The 25,049-nt window shown below is 43.8% G+C and overlaps 1 protein-coding gene across 6 annotated transcripts in view; it reads left to right on the top strand.

Moving 5' to 3' along the window:
- Herc1 (HECT and RLD domain containing E3 ubiquitin protein ligase family member 1) overlaps positions 1-23,399 on the top strand; it is a 170,874-nt gene extending 147,475 nt beyond the window's left edge. For all 6 annotated transcript variants that reach the window (XM_041679778.1, XM_041679782.1, XM_041679781.1 and 3 more), the window contains exons 63-78: positions 73-198; positions 1,043-1,181; positions 2,404-2,585; positions 3,196-3,351; positions 4,557-4,679; positions 6,628-6,730; positions 8,685-8,854; positions 9,720-9,858; positions 12,013-12,182; positions 13,228-13,397; positions 13,586-13,751; positions 15,065-15,141; positions 16,559-16,811; positions 17,219-17,371; positions 19,354-19,659; positions 22,770-23,399. In XM_041679778.1, coding sequence (XP_041535712.1) covers positions 73-198; positions 1,043-1,181; positions 2,404-2,585; positions 3,196-3,351; positions 4,557-4,679; positions 6,628-6,730; positions 8,685-8,854; positions 9,720-9,858; positions 12,013-12,182; positions 13,228-13,397; positions 13,586-13,751; positions 15,065-15,141; positions 16,559-16,811; positions 17,219-17,371; positions 19,354-19,659; positions 22,770-22,955 — 2,619 coding nt within the window. In that variant the 3' untranslated portion in view covers positions 22,956-23,399. The remainder of the gene's footprint in view (positions 1-72; positions 199-1,042; positions 1,182-2,403; positions 2,586-3,195; positions 3,352-4,556; positions 4,680-6,627; positions 6,731-8,684; positions 8,855-9,719; positions 9,859-12,012; positions 12,183-13,227; positions 13,398-13,585; positions 13,752-15,064; positions 15,142-16,558; positions 16,812-17,218; positions 17,372-19,353; positions 19,660-22,769) is intronic.
- Positions 23,400-25,049: the final 1,650 nt, after the last annotated feature.

Genomic DNA, 25,049 nt, shown 5'->3' with positions numbered 1-25,049 from the left:
ATGCTTGTGCTCAGTATGTATTTGTTTGAACAACTGGATGATCCTAACTTTAGGTGCCTGTGGGTTTTCTAGGACTGGCACCTGGGAGGTAAATGTGATGTCTACTTATGGGGTGCTGGCAGGCATGGACAGCTGGCTGAAGCTGGAAGAAATGTAATGGTACCAGCCACAGCTCCTTCATTCTCACAGGCCCAACAGGTAACTAGCAGATTGAAGAATCAAGAAGAAATGTGGGAATTCCAATTGCTGTTAGTAACTTATTTTGGGTTTAAGCTTGTCAGTTTCAGTCTATTGTGGTGAATCAGTAAAGAACCTCATTTATATGTGACCTCCAAATGGAAGCTTACTGAAGTTTTATTGTATTCAAGATGTTTTCTTAAGAAGTTTCTAAATTTTTCTTGCTTCCAAGTATAGTGAATTAATACCACAATATATTAGGCCAATACAGTGCATATTTATGGAAGCCAAGCTAATCATAATCACTGTTCTCTTTGGGAACCATGAACTACCTAGGACCTTTAGCCAGCCTTTGTTGATGCTCCTCTCTCCGTCTAATAGCCATGGTACTGTATTCCCAAACTCATTTCACTTCAGTTCTCTTCCACCAAAGCTGTCCCAGAGTTCACTGCTCTTCCCTGTTTTAGCCCCCTCCAGTTTCTGCCTCTTTCTACACCAGGCTTTAATAGTTTCCTATCACCTTTCCTTTCTTCCCTTATCTGTGTTGTTTAGCTGTGCACAGTTGACTGAAATTTCATGAATTATCTCAGTCAGATGAGTCTCATATGTTATCAGAACTATAGTAATCAAAGGTTGTAGGGAAGCCACAGGGAGGCGTATTTCCTGCTTTGGTGCAAAGGAGAAAAGAACTGGTAGAGCTATCCTCAAGATCATCTAAAATGTCTGAAGTTAGAGATTAACAATAAGGGTAATGGGGAGGGAATGTTTTATTTATTCTTAGATAATTTCATGCATGCACACTTTGTATCTTGATCATGTCTGACCTAAACAAGAATAATGTTTTTTATTCTGTGTTTTATACTAGGTTATATGTGGTCAGAACTGTACCTTTGTCATCCAGGCCAATGGCACAGTGTTGGCTTGTGGGGAAGGAAGTTACGGCAGATTAGGGCAAGGAAATTCAGATGATCTTCATGTACTGACTGTTATTTCAGCCCTGCAAGGTAAGGCTACCCTGAATTTAAAATGGTTAGAGACTGTGTGCATCTACTGGAACTCTTCTCAACTTGGTGAACCCATGGGAGTTTCCTTATGTACAGCCTTAATTTCCACATTTTTAAAGCTGTTTCACAAGTAGGAGTGCTAGAATCCAGCAGCATATACCTATTTGAGATCCAAGGGAAAACAAATGTTTTATATTGTAAACAAATTCTTTAAAATTGTTAAACTTTGATAAGGTAGTCATGTGTATGTTTCATTAACATAAAAAACAGCCCACATAAAAATCTGCAGCTGTGCCTGAGAGTTTAAAGGGCATTTCTGGCAGAGTTCTGTGTGACTTGATAAAGTATGTCTCAAGAGAAACAGCTGCAGTGTCTCATAGATCGCAAAGCTTACAATAAGGAATATCCGACCTTTGAATATGTGACATGATGTCATCTGCAAACGTGTTAGGCTGCATCCCTAGCTATCTTTTTGTTTTGTTTTGTTTTGTTTTGTTTTGAAGACAGGGTTTATCTGTGTAACAGCTCGGGCTGTCCTGAAACTCCCTCTGTAGATCAGGCTGGCCTCAAACTCACATAGACCCGCCTGCCTCTGCCTCCCAAGTGCTGGGATCGAAGGCATTTGTCACCATCGCCTGGCCATCCATAGCTATTTTAGGATGTTTGTGGCCCACAGGCTGTAAGGTGAGCATGTCTTTTCCATGGAGAACACAGAGGACTCTAAGTCAATGCTTCTACTTAAAATGTACCATTGAGTTCACAGGAAATTTCTGCAGATCTGGTGGTAGAGTGCTGCAGTGGGAACACAGGCTGGGTTCCTACCTGTTCATTCTGGTCCCTGGCTCAGGAACTTTGCATAACCACTACACCACTTTGCAACTCAATCTCTGCAACTGCAGAAAACGGGGATGTTGGTGTCTGCCCCCCAGATGTGCGTGAAAGGAGAAATGAGACAGTCCTTACAAAGCATCTACTATAGGAGTGGCTACAATATCAGCACCCTTAGTGGCTGTGACAGCTGTCTTTATCCTTCCTCTTGTCATCATTTTGTGTGACTGCTCCCAGTTTTGCCAGGTTATGTCTATAAATTTGATTTAAAGGTTTAAAAAGTTTGTTATTCCACATAACATTTGGGTGCTTTTCAAATCTTAGGGCATTCTATAGCAGCTGCAGGAGAGATGTTTTACCATTTGACACCTTTTGTGTTTCTGCTATCTTATAGGCTTTGTGGTGACTCAGCTGGTGACTTCCTGTGGCTCTGATGGACACTCAATGGCCCTGACAGAAAGTGGTGAAGTCTTTAGCTGGGGAGATGGGGACTATGGCAAACTTGGTCATGGGAACAGTGACAGGCAACGGCGGCCAAGACAGATCGAGGCATTACAAGGAGAAGAAGTGGTGCAGGTCAGACATGGCATGGATACATTTACCTTTGAATATGGAGTTAGAAAATAGCATTCTGAAGTTTAGCTAGCAGAAATAAATTCTATGAGCAGAATAAGAGATTCACAGTTTTTGGTTATGTAGGCTCCTTATTGAGCTTTTCAAGAATTCAGCTAACTTGGTGCAGGATATGATGCTGCAAGGCTCTTAGAAAAAACACCACAGGATTAGGTCCTACCTCATAGTTCTATAGTTCTTGGTAGGTAGAGGGAAAACTTTTATTTAACCCCATCCTTTTTGTTGCAAAGGAATGTGCATGTCTGTTAGATCAGCTAGTGATCTAAGATAATATTGTAAAATTACATAGCACCCTGGGGTTTACTATAGATTTTTCCATTCATTATCTCTCTTAGTCTAAGTCAGGTACACGGCCAAGTGTATTGACAGTTATTCCAGGGACTACTTGGTTTTCGTGAACCTGCTGAGGCAGATGAGGACGGCTCTGTGGGCAGATAGACTACCTGATCTTCACTTGTAGGCCAATTATATTGCTACAGTCTTAACTGAAAATGACTGGCTTCTTTCCTAGTCTCTCTTCTTATAAACCTCTTTCTCCTTGATTCTGTCCTAGATGTCTTGTGGCTTTAAGCATTCAGCAGTGGTAACATCAGATGGCAAACTCTTCACCTTTGGGAATGGTGACTACGGCCGTCTGGGACTTGGAAATACCTCTAACAAAAAACTTCCAGAGAGAGTGACTGCCCTGGAGGGATATCAGATTGGACAGGCATGGCATAAGTCAATACGATGCTGTAGTTGATAGTAATTTTCTTACCTCTTCTGTTTGCACTAGATATTTTTTCTCTCCAAAAGACCAGAATTATTAGTTGCATTTAACCTCCGTACATTCTGTGTGACATAGTTTACAATGTTTCATGTTTTTTTTTCCCAATGTGAAAAATTCACAATTTTTGGCTCCTAATTTTTGGATGGGACACTGTCCATACAGTACTGCCACAACTTGCTAAAAAGCTGGGTGTGGTGGCGCACACCTGTAATCCTAGCATTTGAAAGACTGAAAAAGAAGGATCAAGAGTTCAAGCATAGAGTAGGTCATATATTATGACCTCATCTCAAACAAACAACCAAATAGCAGCAGCAACAACAAAAAACTGCCTCTCTACAGTACAACTTTCTTGTTGCTCCTGTGTGGCAGCATTGAGATGGATGGTTGAGTTTTTCCCTCTGTGTATAAACACATTGAAAATGTCTTTCAATAATGGGTAAGATGTCTTGACTTTTCCTGTCATGCTGAGACAGCCTGTGGAGTGAATGAATATTTCTGAGTCACATATACCTTTTTATTTGTTTTATTTTTGTTTTGTTTTTCAAGACAAGGTTTCTCTGTGTAGCCCTGACTGTTCTGGACCTCACTCTGTAGACCATGCTGGCCTCAGATTCACGGAGATCCATCTGCCTCTGCCTCCCAAGTGCTGGGATTAAAGGCATGCACCACCATTGTCCAGTTACAAGTATTTCCCCCCCTGCCTTTTGTACTTTATGTTCTTAGTTAGCTACAGATGCTTGAAGGATTTTACTCTGAAGAAATGCATTCTTGGGGCTGGAGAGATGGCTCAGAGGTTAAGAGCATTGCCTGCTCTTCCAAAGGTCCTGAGTTCAATTCCCAGCAACCACATGGTGGCTCACAACCATCTGTAATGAGGTCTGGTGCCCTCTCCTGGCCTGCAGACATACACACAGACAGAATATTGTATACATAATAAATAAATGTTAAAAAAAAAAAAAGAAAAGCATTCTTTAAGTATCTTAGAAATTCTAGTTAATTTCTTGGGTTAACATTTAGAGTAACTACCAAAACCAGTAAGAATCTTGGAAACGAAACATGAGATTATTCAGTCAAGAAGAGAAAAATGTTCTGGAAACAGAGTTTGTGTTCAGTTCAGTTCACTTAGTACTCTGTTGTTTCTCCAGGTGGCCTGTGGGCTGAACCACACCTTGGCAGTGTCAACAGATGGCTCCATGGTGTGGGCATTTGGAGATGGAGACTATGGAAAACTGGGCTTAGGAAATTCCACTGCAAAATCTTCCCCTCAGGTCAGTTACTGCCTTGAACCTCAGTTTAAATATAATAAAAATTACTTGTATCAGCACCTCTTTTAAATTGAAAGTTCTTTAGCTGGAATATTTTTGTAATGAGTGTTTAAGGACTTGTGTTGCTTATTCTCAAATGTCCAACATTCTAGATCTTGACTTTTAAATAAGCCATTGTAGTGATGTTTTGTTTATAATCTAACAAAGTTTGCCTGAAGATCAGAGTGCAGAGTTAAGCCACTAGAGTCCAGAGAGTGGTGGCACACACCTTTAATCTCAGGAGACAGAGACAGAGTGATCTCTGTTAGTTCAAGGCCACCCTGGGCTACACCAGATTGAATCTGTCTAAGAGAAACAGAGCTCACACAAAGGTGATCCCAGCACTTGGGAACCCATGTATTTAATTACAGTACAAGGGAGGTAGAGACAGGAGGGATATAACTGGGTGGAGAGAGGAATATAAGGTGGGAGGAAACAGGAACTCAGTTGTAGTCTGAGGTTTGGTGGAGACAGATGCAGTCTGAGGACAGGCTCACCTTTTGGTCTGAGGATTTGGTAGAGGTAAAAGGTCTCTCTACTGGCTGACTGCATTGCTTCTCTAATCTATCAGCTTTCACCCCCTAATATCTGACTCCAGGTTTTTATTATTAACAGTTAGAAAGTTGTACTACGAAAGAATGGACGTAAACATTCTGTAAGGATAAACCTGTCTCTGCAGACAGGCTGCGTGTTGTGTGACTATGTCCCATGTAAAGAAGAAACCAGTCCGCCAGAGTCCTTAGGAAGAAATCTATTGGCAGCTTTCTACAACTCTGTCTGTAGCTACTGTTTCAGCTTATTACCATTGAGTTGTGCATCTGTCAAATAAATATATATGTATGCACACACACATACGTATTTATGTGTGTATATACATATAATAAGTACATATAAAATAAACTAAAAACAGTTATTCTTATTTTATTTTCTTGGTTTTGTAGACCTTATGTACAGCTTTGTTATGGACTTTCCTTACATATTTAATAAAATTTAAGTTAATTTAATAAAATATGACATGATTTACAACTTTGTTTTCAAGTTCATTTTGCTATCTTATATCTTCTGGGACATATTAATAGTTGCTTTGAGGAATATTCAAATAGGGGTGCAGAGAAGCAGAAAACTTCCTTTCTGGGGAACACAGACAGCAGTGTTTATTACCTGGAAAAACTAAAAAAAAAAGCAAACTATTCTGACAGGTGTAAGATGGTATCTCAAAGTTGTTTTGATTTGCATTTCCCTGATTGCTAAGGAAGTTGAACATGACCTTAAGTGTCTCTTGGCCATTTGAACTTTTTATGTTGAGAATTCTCTGTTCAGTTTAGTGCCCCATTTTTTAATTGGGTTAATTAGAATTTTAAAGTCTAGTTTCTTGAGTTCTTTATATATTTTGGAGATCAGACCTTTGTCTGATGCAGGGTTGGTGAAGATCTTCTCCCATTCAGTAGGATGCCTTTTTGTCTTAATGACAGTGTCCTTTGCTTTACAGAAGCTTCTCTGTTTTAGGAGGTCCCATTTATTCAATGTTGCCCTTATTGTCTGTGCTGCTGTGGTTATATGTAGGAAAAAGAAAAGCAAACTGACAGGAAGCTGCTTGTGGTCTGACAGGATCTTGCAGTGTTTGTTAAAAGTGGTTTTCTTTGGAATGCTTCCACTTCCCATGAGGTCCTGAGAGTGTTAGCCATACTTCTCAGCCTCTGCACACTCTCTCCCACACACTCAGTTACCACCTGGAGCAATGACAGAAAATAATCTTTAGGAATATGACTTGGGTAAAACATTAATGACAATTGGCATTTTTATTGGAGACATTACTTGATGTTATAAATGCCCATAGGAAAATCCATGATTTGTTTGTTTCCTTTGCTTTATTTTGTTCTTCGAACATATGCCTTATACTTTTATTTCACAGAAAGTTGATGTCCTTTGTGGAATTGGAATTAAAAAGGTTGCTTGTGGAACTCAGTTTTCTGTGGCTTTGACCAAGGATGGTCATGTGTATACTTTTGGTCAAGGTAAGATACCTTCTAGCCTATAATATATATGCCTTTTATACATGTAAATTATAGAAACACTTGTCTTCTAGGTTTATAGAGTCCTGGGTGGTATTTACCATGTGGCCACGTTCTCTTCCTACGTTGTACTCCTCCTTGATGCGTTTTGTTTCAAGGATAAACTCCCATCCATTAAAGCTCATGGGGAGAGCCTTCCCTCTGGCTGGCAGAGCCCTGCCGAGAGCTCTTCCTCTTCCTTCTGCTACTGTCAGGCTGGAGAGACTGAAAGTTGTGCAGATGGTGTGGGAGAGGGAGAAGTAAGCAGGGACGGGTTTCTAGTCTTGGAGTGTACTGAGTCTTCTGTGTAAGGAGGAGCTAGCTGAGGGAAGAAGCTTAGCTTTTGTCCTTGTGTTAGCTTGCTTTTTCAGCAGTATGGCACACTACCTGACATAATGAAAGATTGTTTTGTTTCATGGTTTCAGAAGTTTCAATCTGTAGTTTGTGATTCCATTGCTCCTGGGTTCATGAAGAAACAGATTCTCTTGGGAGAAGAGAATGATGGAGCAAAGCTACTCACCTCAAGGAAGATATGGGGGGCGGGGAGAGACCACTGGGGACAAGATGCATCCTTCAAACACATCCTCCAGGCTGGCAAAATAGGGCCATGTGTCCATGCCAAGTCTCAGAACTCACATGCTGAAAAAAAGAGATAATTGTCCTCTGACCTTTATATACATAGTATGGCATGTATGTGTTTATACACAAGAGGAGGAAGAAGAGGAGAAGACAGCAACAAATAAGGGGCTGAAAAGATTTCTCAACGGTTAATAGCACTTGCTGCTTTTATAAAAAGCCTGGTTTTGGTTTGAAGCATTCACATCATGTGATTCACAACCATCTCTAACTCTAATTCAAGGGGATTCAAGACCTGTGGTCTCCATGGTCACTAGGCATGCATGCAGGCAATCACACATACATATAAAATGAAAATATTTTTAATTGAGTAAGTAACTGTTAAAAAAGAAGAACGATATGCCTCCAATTATCACCTCTTCCAACCAGGTCCCACCTCTTAGTAATCATTCAGCTGTAGAAGAATCATTGATGAAGTTAGCATCCTCTCAATAACACTGTAGTGTGAGATCACAGCTTCAACACACATGAACCTTTGGGACCATTTTATGTCCAAATCATAACCGCTATTCTCTTCTAGATATGTGTGTGGATATACCCAATAGGCTATTAGGAATTTATGTCTGGGACTCCAGGGAGATTGGGTATAGAGATCTAGGTTAGGACATTGATTACATAGTGGTAGTAGGTAGACCTTTTATCATGTAGAGTGACGACTAGAGTAGAATTCTGGGAAATGTTGGGGAAGTTGGTTTTGAATAGCATATTGGTGAATGTAATGAACAGTCTCTGGGGAACTACGGAACTCGGGCCCTATTATCAGAGTTTTGTGTCATTCCAATGAGCCAGGACCTGAGAGGCCACTGTGGAAAGTAGGCAGCCATGTAAGTGGAACTCAGATGGCAGATGCCATGCCTAATGGGCCTATGGGATAGTGAGCAGCAGGGGTTAAGAGAGCAATGGGGTAGAAATTTGATGCTAAAACGAGTTTCATGCCCCCCACCCCCCGTGCCCACCTGAGACAAAATTTCTCTGTGTAACAACCCTGGCTGTCCTGGGCTGGCTTCGAACTCACAGAGATCCACCTATCTCTACCTTCCAAGTGGTGGAATTAAAGGCATGTGTCACCACTGCCTGGCTCAATTTTCTTTATAAATGAAAGACTAACATTTCCTATAGGAATACCTCAGACTTTTAATTAAAGTGGTATATTTTGCTGAAATAGCATGTTTTGCCCCATTGAGATATATACATCATTGACATTCTAACATAAAAAATTAATGGCCTGTTAGAAAACACAGACTTCAGAGTCCCATCCTAAACTTCCTCTTCTATCTTTCAGACCGCTTGATAGGCTTACCTGAGGGGCGTGCCCGTAATCACAATCGACCCCAGCAGATCCCTGTCCTGGCCGGAGTGGTCATTGAAGATGTGGCAGTTGGAGCTGAACACACTCTTGCTTTGGCATCAACTGGAGATGTTTATGCCTGGGGGAGCAATTCAGAAGGGCAGGTAAATGACATGTGTACTGCTCTTTCCTGCCTTAGAAATCCAGCACTGCTTGTCTGCAAGAACACCTTTATATTGTAGTCATTGTGTCCAGAGAATGCTTGCTTGTGCAGGAAGTCTTGTCATCCCCAGCAGTCACAGGAGTAAACACAGGAAATGAAGTAAAGTCTGCAGCTTTATGTACTTGTCCCTCTGTGTGTCTGTGTATGGAAGAGAAAGACTTTGGTAAGGGATGTCTGAAATAGATGCTTCTACTATGGCTTTCAGCTCACCTGCAGAGCCATCCCCGCCTCCTCCCATAAATCTCAGATCTGATTGCCCATAAAATCAGAGACCATGATATTCAAAGTCTGTTATTCACAGTAGCCTCAGTGAGCACTTAGGTTTTCATAACTACATTAGCAGACCAGGAAGTTGTTTATCATTGTGGTTGCTGTGGTCTTGACAAGAGGAGAATTGATGGTGAAGAGACTTTTGGGAATTCCCTGGCTAGGTACTGACAAGTCTTCTTCACTGATGTTGGACACTTAGCTGCTGCTCTAAGAACAGAGGCCTGGATTCCATGTATATTTTCTATCTGTACTGTAACACACAAGCGAGTGTGTTTAAGTGCAAGCTCTGTAGATCTTTCTGTTCTCACTTTCCAGAAGTGGAGGCTAGGAGTGACCAGTTGTTCAGACTAATCTGTAAGCTTGGACTGGCTCTGTTGCCTCCTGCTTTTAGGAGACAGTCTAAGGCTATTAGAACTGCTGTGATGGAGAAACAAATCAGAATTTATTTCATTGTTGATGCTAGTATATGATACAGATGTTAACAGATTATATCTGCTTGTCTCTTCAGTCTCTATGCATTTGTTTTTTATTCTTAGCTTGGCCTAGGCCACACCAACCATGTTCGAGAACCAACCCTGGTCACAGTTCTGCAAGGGAAAAACATCCGTCAGATTTCAGCTGGCCGTTGCCACAGTGCCGCATGGACAGCACCACCTGTCCCGCCACGAGCACCAGGTGAGAAGCTGACCATTTGCCCTCCTCCAGCTACTCCTTCAGCTGTGCCCGATGCACTGTCTGCTTGTAATTCTGATGGCATCCAGGTCTATCTGAAATACTCCCAAGTATTCTCTGTGCTACAAGCACATAACTATTTCATCTCAGGCATTTCTCTTGTCTTCCTCAGTGTCTAGCAAAGACTCCCGCACTCTCTCCTCTCTTTTTCCAGTCCCAAAAGAAATCAGCATGTGTTTTAGGCAAGCAAAAATTAATTAGGTTAGAGCATCCAAAGGTACATTTTTATATAGATGAAAAGGTAACAAATAAAATCAGCCATGATGACCCAGCTTTGATCCCAACACTTAGGAGGCAGAGGCAGGAGGATCTGTGTCAATTCCAGGCCTGCCTGACCTACATAGTGAGCTACAGGACAGCGAGGGGTGGTAGGGAAACCCTGTTGCCAAACAAAAGGCAAACCAACAACAAAAAGGGGACAGTTGCTTTGTAAAGCTTTCTCTTACAGAGGTGACGCTCTGAGCCATCACACTCCTCACTTTGGTCGCCATTTGATACGCCATGTCTGTTCAGTGACTTGGGACAGATCCAACTGCAGCCGTTTCCATTCTAGTATAGAGCATGAATAGTGGCTGCTGCTTGCTTTTAAAATTTTTTAAATACTACAAAACCATTATAGTCATTAAAAAAAAAAAAAGACTTGAAAATAGAAGGCAGGGCTTGCGGGGGGATGGCTGAGTCAGTAAAGTGCTTACCACACAAGCATAAGGACCAGTGCTGGTGAGGACTGACCGGCCAGCGCTGGGTAGGGCTCACTGGCCAGCTAGCCTGGCCTGTTCAGCTAGCTGCAGACCAGTATCTCCAAAAACAAGGTAGATGGTCATCCTGTGGAATGATCTCTGATTTACTCATACATACACACACTAGTATATACACATAATTGTCTCCTTTAGTAAGGACCCTCTGATAGGGTATCTCTTCCATTTCCTTCAAATGTAGCCATTTGCTTTAATTGTAGCATTCTTCTGTAGTTCCCATATTACACAAATTATACCACCTGCTTATCAAAGCCCTAAAACACTTCTTGCTAGCTTCTGATGTTTGAGGTAGCCATGTGTGACTGGGTGCTTAGCCTTCCCTTCCATTTTTCCCACCTCCCTACTTCCCCAGCAAGTCTTTGGGGAAAACTCCTTAGAGAAATTTTTTCTTAAGAACTCATACTCACTTAGATTCCCAACACGCAGAAGATGAATACTGGCCCTCATTTGCACCATGCATTAATATGGGACTGACAGTTATTGAATAGAAAAGGAAGAATCCCCAACCCCACCCCAGCTGTTTTAGTCCCTTTATTCAAACAGAAACAGTTAAAGGAAAAAAAAACTAGGTGTCCTATAGGGTTTTTTTTTTTTTGTTTGGGGCTTTTTTATTTTAATTTTGTATATATTTGTTTTGAATTTTTGAGATGGTCGCACGTAACCCAGGCTGACCTTGAACTTTCCATATAGCTGAGAATGACCTTGAACTCATGTTGGAATTATAGGCCTACATTACCTTGCTTGGCTTAGGATATTTGAAGTTTTAAGAATCAATACTGTCTTAGTCAGTTTTCTGTTGCTGTGAAGAGACAGAATGACCATGGCATGTCTTATAAGAAAACATTTAACTGGGGACTTGCTTACAGTTTCAGACATTCTCATGGTGCCATGCAGGCAGACATGGTGTTGCAGAAGTAGTTGAGAGTTCTATATCGGGATCTACATGTAACAAGAAGAGAGAGACTCTGGACTTGGCATGTGTTTTTTGAGACCTTAGCGCCCACTCCCAGTGACACACTTTCTCCAACAAGGCTACATCTACTAATCATTTCAAATAATGTCACTCCCTGGTGACCAAGTATTGAAATCTATGAGCCTTTGGGGGTCATTCTAATTCAAACTACCACAAGTACTATAGAATCCTAAAAATTAAAATGAGGTAATGGGTAGAGGAATAGATAACTATGTAGAACAGTAAATATAATAAAATATTAAGTACAGAATGTAGGTAGTGAGATTGTATGTCCATTGGGTGATTATCTTGTGTTTGAAAGTTTTCAAAATACTCAGAATGGAAGCAGTGCATTTTCCTTCACACGTACTTCTGTGCTTTGGGCAGGTGTGTCAGTGCCTCTCCAGCTGGGCCTTCCTGACACAGTGCCGCCGCAGTACGGGGCACTGAGAGAGGTGAGCATCCACACCGTGCGGGCCAGGCTCCGGCTGCTCTACCACTTCTCGGACCTCATGTACTCATCATGGAGGCTGCTGAATCTCAGCCCCAACAACCAGGTAAAGTGCTAAATTGGGAAATGGTGTCCTGATATGTTTGCAAGGTCCCAGGGCCTTTCTGCCTTGGAAAAAACTCTCTCATGGCTAACGCGTTATGCTCTTTAACTCAAGAAGAACAGGAAAGTCAACAGATGGAATTCTATTTTATTGCTGATATAGAGAGAAGTGGCTGAACAGAAAGTATTCTGATTTGCCCAAAATGCAGGACGCATGGATGAATGAGCATGTTACAGTTCCTGCCAGGTCTGGTAAATGACGTGAAGTGACTGCTGTGTGGCCAGATGGTAGGGTATCTTCCTGGTCTCCATGAGACCCTGGGAAAGAAAGGGGTCGAGAGGAAAAAAAAATCTAAGTATCTAGTGCTGCTAGGACCATAGTACACAGTGTTAAAGAATCGTATCAGCTGAGAAGTTTGGGAGACTTCTCTCTCCTCATAAAGGAGCAGTCTCAATCCAGTAAAGGAGAGTTAGGGAAAGTAAGGTAAATTTGGCTGATTTGTCTGTCTTTAAGTGGACTCAAAAATTAAGAAATAACTAGGTTGTTTAATAAATAAGCATGTATGCCAAAATAAAGTCAGAGACTTTGGATCACCAGTCATGAGAGAAGTAAAGATTTGGCATTTCTTTTACAAGCAGGCAGCAGCCAGGCAGGAGGATGCTCTGTTGCACTAGCGTGTCAGCGAGCTGTTCTAGTTAAGTGAGATGTGTCTGATAAGAAGCCGTGTGACAAAAGTAGCTGAGAAATATCTAAATAGTACATTGTTGAGAACGTATGTGTACACACAATGCCAGGTGTCAGTGGGGTTATCTCTGTGTGGATGAGTGATGGATGATTTTATACCCTGTCTGGATTTTCCTTTTTCTGTATTTTCTAAGGCTTTAAAAATGGTAGTCATATTTTAATCAGTATTTTTTAAAGTTACTAATTACAACTGAGACTCTGATCTATGCTTTGAAAGGACATTTCAGAAATAAATTATATCTAAAAGTACTATTCTTTTAAGTCTCCTATTATGCCATCTCTGATCTCCTTATGTTGTCTACAGAACAGCACATCTCATTACAATGCTGGAACATGGGGCATTGTACAGGGACAACTGCGGCCTCTGTTAGCTCCAAGAGTCTACACACTTCCCATGGTACGCTCCATAGGGAAAACCATGGTTCAAGGCAAAAATTATGGGCCTCAGATTACTGTGAAGAGAATATCAACCAGGTAGGTCATGTGTGTTTTACTAACTCGCTAGAATTGTTTAGAATATTACTGCTAACTCACTTCTGTGTGCCTTAGCTTCTTCACTTATAAAGGCTAGTGACAGTGCTCACTCTAGTCCCCGTGTCTGTTCACTGATGGAAAGATGAAGGGTTGTGTTTTATTACTCTTTTGTTGGTTTTTCTTTTTAGAGGACGGAAGTGTAAGCCGATCTTTGTTCAGATAGCGAGACAAGTGGTAAAGCTAAATGCATCGGATCTCCGTCTACCCTCCCGAGCGTGGAAGGTTAAACTGGTTGGAGAAGGGGCTGATGATGCTGGAGGAGTGTTTGATGACACCATCACAGAGATGTGCCAGGTACATGCAGGCGGTGTCCCTATTGAGCCCCGGTAGTGGTGTTTTGATGATGGCCAGTGCTTGTCAGTACAGCATGGGTGCATCTGTGAGCCCTTCGGTTACGTTGCTAGTGCTGTGTAGTGAACTACGGTGAGTTTGGGAAGTGTTTTGTGGATCAAAGATCACTGACTCCCCATCCATAAGAAACAGCAGTGACACTGAATATATTCATGTTGGAGACAGATTCAGGCCACTTGTGTGCTCTGATTTATTTTGATGCTTCTAGAACAGAGTGAACCCACCAGGCTCCAGAAGAATAGAAAATGAGTGTTAAAGAGTTTAAACTGGGACTGGGGAGAGATTGATTACAATGATTACAAGCACTGAGTGCTCCTCCACAGGACCCAGGTTAGGTTCTCAGCACCAGAGGGTTCAGCTCCCTCATCTGGTTCATGCGGATACTGCTTGTATGCAATGCACAGACAAAACACCCATACAAGTAAATACAGTTTTTGAAGTTAAAACAATAAATTTTAAAAATTATTTTGGACCAGTTCTAATTTTATAAGCCAGTACTGACAGACTCTTTGAGATTAGTTTTGTTCCTTTTGCCTGATAAGCTGTGGCTTGAGTGACTCTTGGCTGTCAGTTTGAAATTTCACCATAGCTGCTCAGAGCTGCACAGCTGCTCACGGGTGCCTCTTCCACACTGGTTCCTCATTCTTCAGATGATTTCTCACATAAGGACTTCATAATTTCTCTTTAAGTTGGAACCCCAAAAATAGCTAGGCTGTAGAGATTGCTGAAGCATAACATTATAAATTCCTCAGTGCAGAATGAATATTCTCCACCCCACTGGTCCCCCTGGACCAGGTTTTCTTCATCCACATGTTCCCAATATCACTTATGAAATAACCACTCTGAGGCTTAATATTAATTACATACTCTTTGGCCTGTTAGTTCAGGCTTGTTAATAACTAACTCTTATATGTTAAATTAACCCATTTTTATTTTATATTTTACCACAAGGCTCATGGCCTGTTACTTTTTGCTACTTGGGTAGCTATGTGGCATCTCCCTGACTCCGCCTTCTTTCTCCCTGCACTCAGTTTAGTTTTTCCACCTAGTTATATTCTGCCCTGTCATAGGCCAAAGCAGCTTCTTTATTAAGCAATGGTCATAAAACATATTTAGAACATACTGAGGGGAATTCTACGCCACCTCAAAATATCTCCTTTCTAGTATTATTTTTAATGTAGTTGGTTTATGCATTGATTGTCATTTTATCTTGATGCATTTGATTGGCATTTCTCAACAAAACCCTTTTCCTACAGGAACTTGAAACTGGTGTAGTTGACCTTCTCATACCCTCTCCTAATGCTACTGCAGAAGTCGGTTACAATAGAGACAGGTAAGGACAGGCATGTTTCTCAAATGTCTTAATAATGACTGTCACCTACTGAGTGTTCCCTTTGCACCAGGCACTGTTTCCAGTGGTTCACATGTGTTTCCCACTGAATCCTTATTATAACCCTGAAGCATGCCCATCATGGTGAGAAACAGACACTGCCGTCCTCACTCAGTACTAAGGAACAGATTGATGGAAATACAGAGGGAAGAGGAAACTCAGTGTCGCTTATGAACCCTGGCTGCCATATGTTCCTTCAGCCTTTACCGTGCATGATTCATTTGGATGCTCTGCTAATGCCACGTCATAGAGCTGGTTGTTCACAACCCACTAGTGTCCTTGTATTTGTCACTTTACATTGTTTCAGCTTGCTCTCAAGACTTAGAAGTTGTAGGTGAAATGACTGCAGAATGAGGGGCATTCTGGGGCAGGAGGCTGCTAGGCCGTTTACTGGCTCTTTGACATTCCTTCTAAGTATAGTTGGGTTTGGTGGGGCATGCCCATAACCCCAGCACCTGGGAAGGGAGGTAAGAGGATCATATCTTTGATGTTAGTTAGCCTGGGCTTTGTATCAAGACTTTATCTTAAAAAATAGAAGTAGGAACTTCGGAGATGACTTATTGAGTAAGAGCACTTGAAAACAAGAGGACCTGAGTTCAAATCCCCATCTCATTAAACCTTGGTATGGCTGCTTGTGCCTGGATCTCCAGTACTGGGAGCTAGAGACAGGCCAATTTTGAGAGCTCACTGCCTGGTCAACCTAGGCAAAAGCAGGTGAGTTTCACATTTAATGAGAGATCCAGTCTCAAAAAATAAGGTAGAAGGCAGGCATGGTGACATGCCTTTAATCCTAGCACTTGGGCCAGAGGCTGGCTGATCTCTATGAGTCTGAAGCCAGGCTTGTTTACATAGTGAGTTTCAGGTCAGCCAGACTTTGTCTCAAAAATTAAGGTAAAGAGCTCTAGAGGAAGATACTCAACATCCTCCTCTGACCTTCACATCCTCATAAAGCTACCACGTGCACAAGCACACACTCTCTGTCTCTCTCTCTCTCACACACACACACACACACACACACACACACATATTCTCATTATTGCACGCATGTACATGCTCTCGATCTCTTTCTTACACATACACATATAAACACACACACAGAGAGAGAGAGAGAGAGAGAGAGAGGGAGGGAGGGAGGGAGGGAGACAGAGAGACTTGAGCCTGGTATGACAGTACATGCTTACAGTTCCAGCACATGAGACCAAAAGAGAGGCAGTGGGGATGTTTAGACCTCAATGAAATAGCTACATATAGTTAATGACTGTGGGATTCATCATCAGGTCCTGATCCTATGCTCCAGCTGAGGGGAACTCATTTCTAATGGGAGGAATCTTTTGCTGAAAGATTTGCTTTCCTTTTGCAGGTTCCTTTTTAACCCCTCTGCCTGCCTTGATGAACACTTAATGCAGTTTAAATTCTTGGGGATTTTAATGGGGGTTGCCATTCGTACAAAAAAGCCTCTGGACCTTCACCTGGCCCCTCTGGTGTGGAAGCAGCTGTGCTGTGTCCCACTCACCCTGGAGGACCTGGAGGAGGTGGATCTGCTCTACGTGCAGACCCTTAACAGCATCCTTCACATTGAAGACAGCGGCATTACTGAGGAGAGTTTCCATGAGGTACACCCGGCACATGTGACCTCCTGTGTGTAGAGTCAGATGCTCTTGACCTGACCCTGACATGTCTGGGTCAAGCTGCCCTTAGTGGCTCAGCCTTAGTGGTTTAGGTAGCTACTAATGTGTAGAGCTGGTGTTCATCCCTAGCTTCTGTTCCTTCTACCTCAACACTTCTCTACTCATCAGAGTGGACAACCAGGGGTGCCAACTGGAAAGGGGCCCATGTTCTTAGGTGGCTGGAACACAGTAAAGAGGCACCTCTTTTTACCGGTAGCAGATGGGTCAGCATGGTCTTGAGCAGTCATACCTGCGAGTCTGCCTTGTCTCTGTTACAGTTTTGTGTGAGATAGGCCTTTTGTTGTCCTCTCTACCATGCAATAAAATTTCTTTTTTTTTTTTCCTTTTCTTAGATGATTCCTCTTGACTCTTTTGTTGGCCAGAGTGCTGATGGCAAAATGGTTCCCATAATCCCTGGTGGAAATAGTATCCCACTCACATTTTCCAATAGGAAGGAGTATGTGGAAAGAGCCATTGAGTACCGACTGCATGAGATGGACCGTCAGGTGAGATAAACATCATGGTGCCAGAGGTAGCCTGGGTGCTCTAATTCATCCAGACAAGAGCTCCCTGATTACTGCCAGATACCATTTATGTATAGATTCACTTCTGTCTATATTTAAACCTTATCCAGAGACTTCTCACTGCCCATGTCCTTAAATCAGCTCCAAACTGATGATTGGTAGTGTGAGATGAAGCTCTCACCTAGATCAAGGCCCCTCCTTACCACTCCTCACACGTCTGATCCGTCCCTCTTACTACTTCCCCATTCGGTACCCTTCTCCAGCTAGGTCAGTCAGCCCTAAATATGAGGCTTACAGCCTCACAAGAGCCTCTTTTCTTCTGATACAGAACTTCATCCTCAGCTAGGAGTGCACCTCCTTCACAGACCTACTTTTCCTCACTGGGAGAGACTTCTTTCCTTACTTTGAAACATGTACTGGTCCTGCCTAATGCTGAACCCCATTGCATGCAGTTTTATCCCTGGGTACTTGGGAAATAAGGGCTATTGTCAGTACTTCACAGAAGCACAGAATCTGAGAAAATAAGAATGTGCCCACCACAGATCCAGGACCCCAGTCTTCACTACATGCTGGTTCAGCTGACTGCTGTGCTGCACCCTCTCGACCTTGTTTCTCTCAGTGGACTGGCTGCTTTCACTTCTGCCCCATCTTGTACCATTGAATGTTCCTCCTGTGAAGTCCCCCAGTCTCCTCCTTGCCCTTCAAGCAGCCAGCCCCACACCTCGGTGTCATACCATTTCCAGACAGTTTTTGTTGTCTCTTCACTGGCCTTGGTGGGTTGATGTTGACACTACACAGCACGAATGATACCCCTTAGTACTTTGGGGATACTATTGGTAGTCCATCAGCGTAGGCACAGTACCCCCATGTACCCTCCCCCCCGGGCCTTTCCCAGGGACAGCTTCTGTTCTGAGGTGTAGTTTTCCTTTTCTTTATCGGAGATGGGTTTTTTTTTTTTTTTTGTTTTTCGAGACAGGGTTTCTCTGTGGCTTTGGAGCCTGTCCTGGAACTAGCTCTGTAGACCAGGCTGGTCTCGAACTCACAGAGATCCGCCTGCCTCTGCCTCCCGAGTGCTGGGATTAAAGGCGTGCGCCACCATCGCCCGGCTTCGGAGATGGTTTTAAGTTAGCCTAGAGAGAGGTATTTAAGGTAAGGTTGCCCTCCGGTACCATAGGGGCTTCTGAGCCGACAACTGGAGCTTCCTCCTTCACTCTCCAGCTGCCCTGTGCTGTGAGATCATGAGCAGTGGTGCCACCACCAGATCATCTTGTCATTGCTCATGGTGAACAATATTTACCTCCTTTTTCATGTGAGAAAATTTAGAATGATAGTAAGCGGTGGGTCCCAGGCTTAGAATGCAAAGTCCTGACAAAATTCTTTGCCTGTATTGACATTCTATGGTATATTCTTCGTACTTTTCAAAAAGTGTTTTGCAGTTTTTAGGAGAATAACCATCTATACCATACCTGTCCTCAAGAGCCGCTTGTGGGGGCTGGAGAGATGGCTCAGTGGTTAAGGGCATTGCCTGCTCTTCCAAAGGTCCTGAGTTCAATTCCCAGCAACCACTATGGTGGCTCACAACCATCTGTAAAGAGGTCTGGTGCCCTCTTCTGGCCTGCAGTCATACACACAGACAGAATATTGTACACATAATAAATAAATATTTTAAAAAAAAGAGTTGCTTGTGTAGATGAAGAGATGGACCACCCACACAGCACACAGCTGCATGTGACTACAGTGGGTGGCTACTGAAGAGGCCACTACAATTCTGTGGGGAGGGAAGGCAGACTATGTGAAGTTTGAATTAACTAGAAGAGTATAAAAGTTCCAGAGCAGGGCATAACTCAGAAATGGGTAGCCCTGGCCATAGACCCCAGGCCCGGAACAGACAGCTTGTGGTCAAGATGCATGTCTGTCTGCATGCACAAGTGTGTGTTAAAATGAACAATCTTGCCCGGGGACAGGTGGCTGCAGTTCGAGAAGGAATGTCGTGGATTGTCCCTGTGCCATTGCTGTCCCTCCTCACGGCCAAGCAGCTGGAGCAGATGGTGTGTGGGATGCCTGAGATCTGTGTGGAGGTCCTGAAGAAGGTTGTGCGCTACCGTGAGGTGGATGAGCAGCACCAGCTGGTACAGTGGCTCTGGCGCACCCTGGAGGAGTTTTCCAATGAGGAGCGGGTACTCTTCATGCGCTTCGTGTCTGGGCGCTCCCGACTGCCAGCCAACACTGCCGACATTTCTCAGAGATTTCAAATCATGAAGGTCGATAGGGTAAGTGTGCAGTTTTCCTTCCTTGGTTAAAATTTGCCCCTTTTCCCCTTTCTGTTGCTTGTCTGCTTGGGAAACCAAGTCTGAACCCCCCAGAAGGCCTGCTCGTTCAGGCTTTAGCTCTCAGCACATCCAAATCTAAAAATATCAGGTATAAAACTTGAACTTGAGCTAGCCTTGGTGAGAAAAAGGCCTACGTGAATGTGGAAAGCATGTTGTCACCAGCACCCTCCCCTGTCCTCAGCTGAGTGGGCCAGGGATCCTCATGCTTCTGCCTCTTAGGCCCTTTGTCTTTTCTATGTATAACTTGTGTGCCAGGGTCCAGTCTTTTGAACCTGGAGATATGGGCAGCAATGCTAACTCACTGTGCCACCCAAGAGGCCCTAGCTGGAGATCCCTGCCAGGTTGCATTTTGAAGGTGGTTTAGGAATAAACAGGCTCAGAATCTGAAGCAGACATTGGGTACGAGAGCCGTGTCTCCCAGCTATGCCTCTTTCCTTGTAGACCTTTTAAGGACCCTGGGCGGACTCCAGGGCCAATGCTGCTAGCCTTCTTCACAGTCAAGCCTCTGCCCCCACCCCTGTGTTCTGCCTGTCTCTCCAGCACATCATGCTCTTTTTGCTTTGGAGCCCTTCCATAGTGAATTTTCCTTCATGCCCTTCCATCGGTACCTGGCAAGCACTGCCTTTTAAGGACAGTGCCACTGTTACCTCTTCTAGGAAGTCCTCTGGGATCCTTTCCTGTACTTTCTGCCCGACCTCCTCTTGGCCTCCTCACCCTGGGACAGCAGTAGGGTGTCTGTCCTCTTCTTTCCTCACCATACCCTACCCCTTCCCTGTCTGTGGCAGTTGTCTGCAGGCACCTGGTGTTGGATGAGGAAATGGTAAGGGAGACGCGATGCTTCCACAGCACCTTGCTCAGTTTCAGTGTTTGTCCTGTTCTGTTGCTGCCTGCTCCGGAGGTTGAACCATGCAGTGGTTCTCAGCCTTCCTAATGCTGTTCTCCTTAGTGCAGTTTCTCATATTGTGCTGACCTCCAACTATAAAATTATTTTGTTGCTACTTCATATCTATAATTTTGCTATTGTTATGAATCATAGTGTAATAAATATTTGATATGTGACCCTGTGGGACCCACAGGTTGAGGACCACTGCTGTAGCCAGTGCTCTGCCTCCTGCAGCCACCAGCTGGCTCTGCTCCAGGCCGGGGCCTAGACTCACTGGGACTGCTGTGCTGCAGAAGGCTATGAAAAGAGCCTTTCCATACGTTTTCTGCATGACTAGCCAGAACCTATAAGCTGTCAATCTGTTTTGTTGTTGCACAGTGAGGTGGGAAGGAGGTAATCACCCCCTTCTATTTGGTTCTGGAAATGATCCTTGCCTTGAATATGTCCCAGGCTGCCTAGCTACCCCAGGAGTTAATCTACCACTAATTCCCTGCCTCAGTAAACTGACTACTGGGAGTGTTTCCTTAGTGGCTTTTAGATCACTTCTCCCATGTCCATGTTTAGGTAATCAAAGCCATCTGGTGGCCTTTCCCTTCGTCACTGTGCTCAGCTTTTCTGCCCATATCCCTGTCATCAGTGGCTCTCACACGAAGGCTGCTGAGCTTCTGTATCCTGCACTGAAGAGCAGCCAACCTGGGCAAGCTCTGAGCAAGAACATTGATTTCAAACAAAGCCAAGCAAGGAAGAGAAGAATAGTCGGAGGAGGGGATAAGTAGCCAGAGGGGCGTGCTGCCCTGGCACCCACAGCCCAGCACTGCCAGGAGAGAAATATTTACTGTTAAAAACTGCTTAACAGAGCTGGAGAGGTGGCTCAGAGGTTAAGAGCACTGACTGCTCTTCCAGAGGTCCTGCGTTCAGTTCCCTATAGCCATTGGTGACTCACAACAATCTGTAATGAGATCTGGTGCCCTCTTCTGGTATGCTTGCATGCATGTGGACAGAGCACTATATACATAATAATAAATCTTAAAAATAAACAAATACTAGGTAACTAGCTGTGTTGCACACTATAATCCCAGTTCTAAAGGAGGAGCTTAAATTGGGGCCAGCCTGAGCTACATAGCAGACCTAGTCTAGAAAATATTAAACAATATTAGATCATTACTGTCCTTGCAAATAGTGTGAAAAATGGTTGTTAGCTGGGAGGGCCGAGAAGATACATGACACGCTTTCTAGCAGACGCCATTTCCAGTTGTTCCCTTTAAATTCCTCTCCAAAAGATAGGCGTGGTGACATGCCCTTTAATCCCCACAGTTGGGAGGCAGAGACAGGCAGATCTTTGTGAGTTCAAGGCCAGCCTGGTCTACACATTGAATTCCAGGCCAGCGGGGTTATATAGTGAGACCCTGTGTGGGTGTTCTAAGGCGGCTCTTTTAAAATTAAAAACAAAACAACAAAAACCCAGCTTTCCAAGCCAGGCCTTTAACCCCAGCAGCACTCAGGAGGCAGAGGCAGGCAGGCTGATCTCTGAGTTTGAAGCCGGCCTGCTCTATAGAACAAGTTCCAAAATAACCAAGGCTATACAGAGAAACCCTGTCTCAAAACAAAATAACAGAAACAGCTTTCCAAGTACATTCATGGTAATGACCATTTTTAGTGTGGGTGTCGCTGTGGACTAAGTGCAGTCTCTGGGTTTGACTGCTTTTCCTCACTGGCTGTGACCAGCAGTGGGCTGCTTTAGACCACAGTGCAGTGTTGATGAGGTGCTGTGGACAGCACCCTGGCTCCTTCCACTTCACCCTGTTTGTTGGGGGAACCCCACTATGACCTCAAATCTGTGCCCCTTGGTAGGCAGGAGGGAACTCTCACCATACTCTCCTGTCTGACAGGTTCTGTGCTGTGTTCTCCCAAGAAGTCTTAGGGCTATCACTTGATATCACAGAGCCATTGGAGGAAGTAACTTGCCTGAAAGTCTTAGGACAATGGATCCCATGTACCTTTGCCAGGACCTAACTAATCTCTGCTTCCATGCAAATAGCCAGATGGTCACAGTCTAGGACTCTATCTTGAAGTAAGGGAGAAGCCCTTTCCTGTCTTGGTGGTAGCTCCACGCTCTCTGGTATTGCAGTGCACTGGGTAATGGCTCTCTGGGTCTGTCTCTCCACAGCCTTATGACAGTCTGCCTACCTCACAGACCTGCTTCTTCCAGCTGCGACTGCCCCCCTATTCCAGCCAGCTGGTCATGGCTGAGCGCCTGCGCTATGCCATCAACAACTGCCGTTCAATTGACATGGACAACTACATGCTCTCGAGAAACGTGGACAACGCCGAGGGCTCTGACACTGACTACTGACCGCTGAGGGTGCTGTTGCCCCTCCTCAGTAATGCTCACTTCCAAGTTGATGTTGATAGACTTTTATGGTAACTGCATAGATGTTTTAGGAACATAAACTGACATAAACAGTGGCCACATTTAGTTACTTCAAATGAAACAAAGAAATTAGATGTTTTTATTTTTCTGTGATTGTACAAAAACAAAAGCAGAAACTGCTCAGTCAGGTTCCCTCTGTATTTTGGTCACTTTGGATAAGTTTGCATGGAGCCATTTGATGCGTTTTCAGTTGGGAATGATACATTTTTGTAAGCCCGCCCAGTGAACATGAAATTGTACATTGTGTATAATTGTTCATTAGAAAGGACAGTTTTACATGAATATTCATATATTTATTTTGTTTTAGTTTGATTCGCCTGTGCAGGGTTCCTTCTGCAGAGAAATAAAGCAGATTCAGGAGTCAGAGTGGGGACTGATGCTTTTTGGCCTCAGAAGCTGGGGTAGGTTTCATCTGAAAAGCGCACTACCGCACTACAGAGGATCACAGTGGTGGGATAAGCCTGGGCTGGAATGCCTCCTTCCCTTTGTTCTGCTGGCATCCTGGGTCTCTCATTTTGTTCCCTCACCCAAGAGCAGAGCTTTTTTGGCACCACCATTCCTCCTGCAAAGCCTCAGCACATCCAGGGTGAGACAGCATCTCTGTGCTAATCAGATTAAAGTCCCTTTGACTCTTGGGTTCAACCTAGTGACAAGCAGTGCTCAGCCCTCTTGCTGAGCTGAGGGTATGCACTGCAGGCTTCAGTTCATTTTAATGGAAAAAAAAAAAAGCCTTAATCCTGTGGGCTTTGGCCTTTAACAGCAGATTTACCCTGCCTGGAGAGGGTGGGAGATGGTGCCCAAATCTAACTCTCAGACTCATCCCTTGGAAGAGTCTACGTAGACGCAGATACTGTCTCTTGGCTGGAAACCTACTTGCTTTATTTTTTTTTCCCCCTCTGGTTTCTTGAAGGCTAGGGTTCCTGTCTGTGGAGCAGCAGTTAGGTCTAGGGACAGGGATTTGGTTTACCTTGGTTACATTCACCCCCTGTAGAGATTTGTATAGTTTAATTGCTGGTCTCATTAACAAATACTTGCATATTTAAGCCCTTAATCAATCTCAAGAAAGCATAGATATTAAGTCTAGCTTTTCCCAGATGTCCATGCAACATGGGTTTGTTCCACTCCTCCTAGATCCACCTTTGCTAGATGAAGCAGTGTCTGGTTAGCTCAATATCTATCAAAAGGCCTGTGTTGGTCTCTGGGTCAGGTGGTCTCCTTTTACGTCCTCAGGAAAAGCACTGGGTCACAGCGCTACTGTGGTAGAAGCCAGGAGGCTTAACTAGTGAGTAACTGGCATGTGCCCCCATAAAACAAGTCACTGACTTTTCAGGGACTCTGTGACCCACCACCACCTAAGCATTCCTGGCCCTAGTCTCTACTGACCCCAGGCTCTTGGGGCAGTTTCCAGTCAAGAAGGTGGTCTGCCTTATGCAGGCTCTAACCCTTGTGCACTCACCTCAGCTTCCTAGTATGTGATCTTGGCCAAAAGGAGATTAAAAAGACAGGCATTCCAGGAGCTGGTTAAAATATATATATATATATATATATATATATATATATATATATATATATGGTCTGATAAAACCTGTGAAGGCACAGATCGCTCCCAAGGTTATTTCCAGCGGTTCTGGTAGCTACATCTGCCCTGGCTCACCCACCTTCCCTGAAGGTGCCATGTGCTTCCTGAGATCTGCCTGCTAATGGGAAGATCATCATCATAGTTGGAACACTCACCTGGGTGACACACTGGCTTTCCTGCTGTGGGATAATGCTCTTGTACACTGTTAAGATCTGTCACTCGGATTAGTTTAAGAAAATGCTGGTTGGCCAGTAGCTACGCAGGAATGACCAGACTAAGAGAATTCTGGGAAGAGGAAAGGCAGAGATGCAGTCACCAGCCAGACGCAGAGGAAGCAAGATGAGCATGACTTACTGAGAAAAGATGCCAAGCCACATGGCTAAACATAGCTAAGAATTACGGGTTAATTTAAGTTGTAAAAGTTAGTTAATAAGAAG

This window comes from Microtus oregoni, unplaced genomic scaffold (assembly GCF_018167655.1).
Source record: "Microtus oregoni isolate MIOR12 unplaced genomic scaffold, Mior012 000032F_ref0000030, whole genome shotgun sequence".
Lineage (NCBI taxonomy): Eukaryota > Metazoa > Chordata > Mammalia > Rodentia > Cricetidae > Microtus > Microtus oregoni.
The sequence above is the reverse complement of the archived record's forward strand: the minus strand, read 5'-3'. Positions and strand labels throughout refer to the sequence as shown.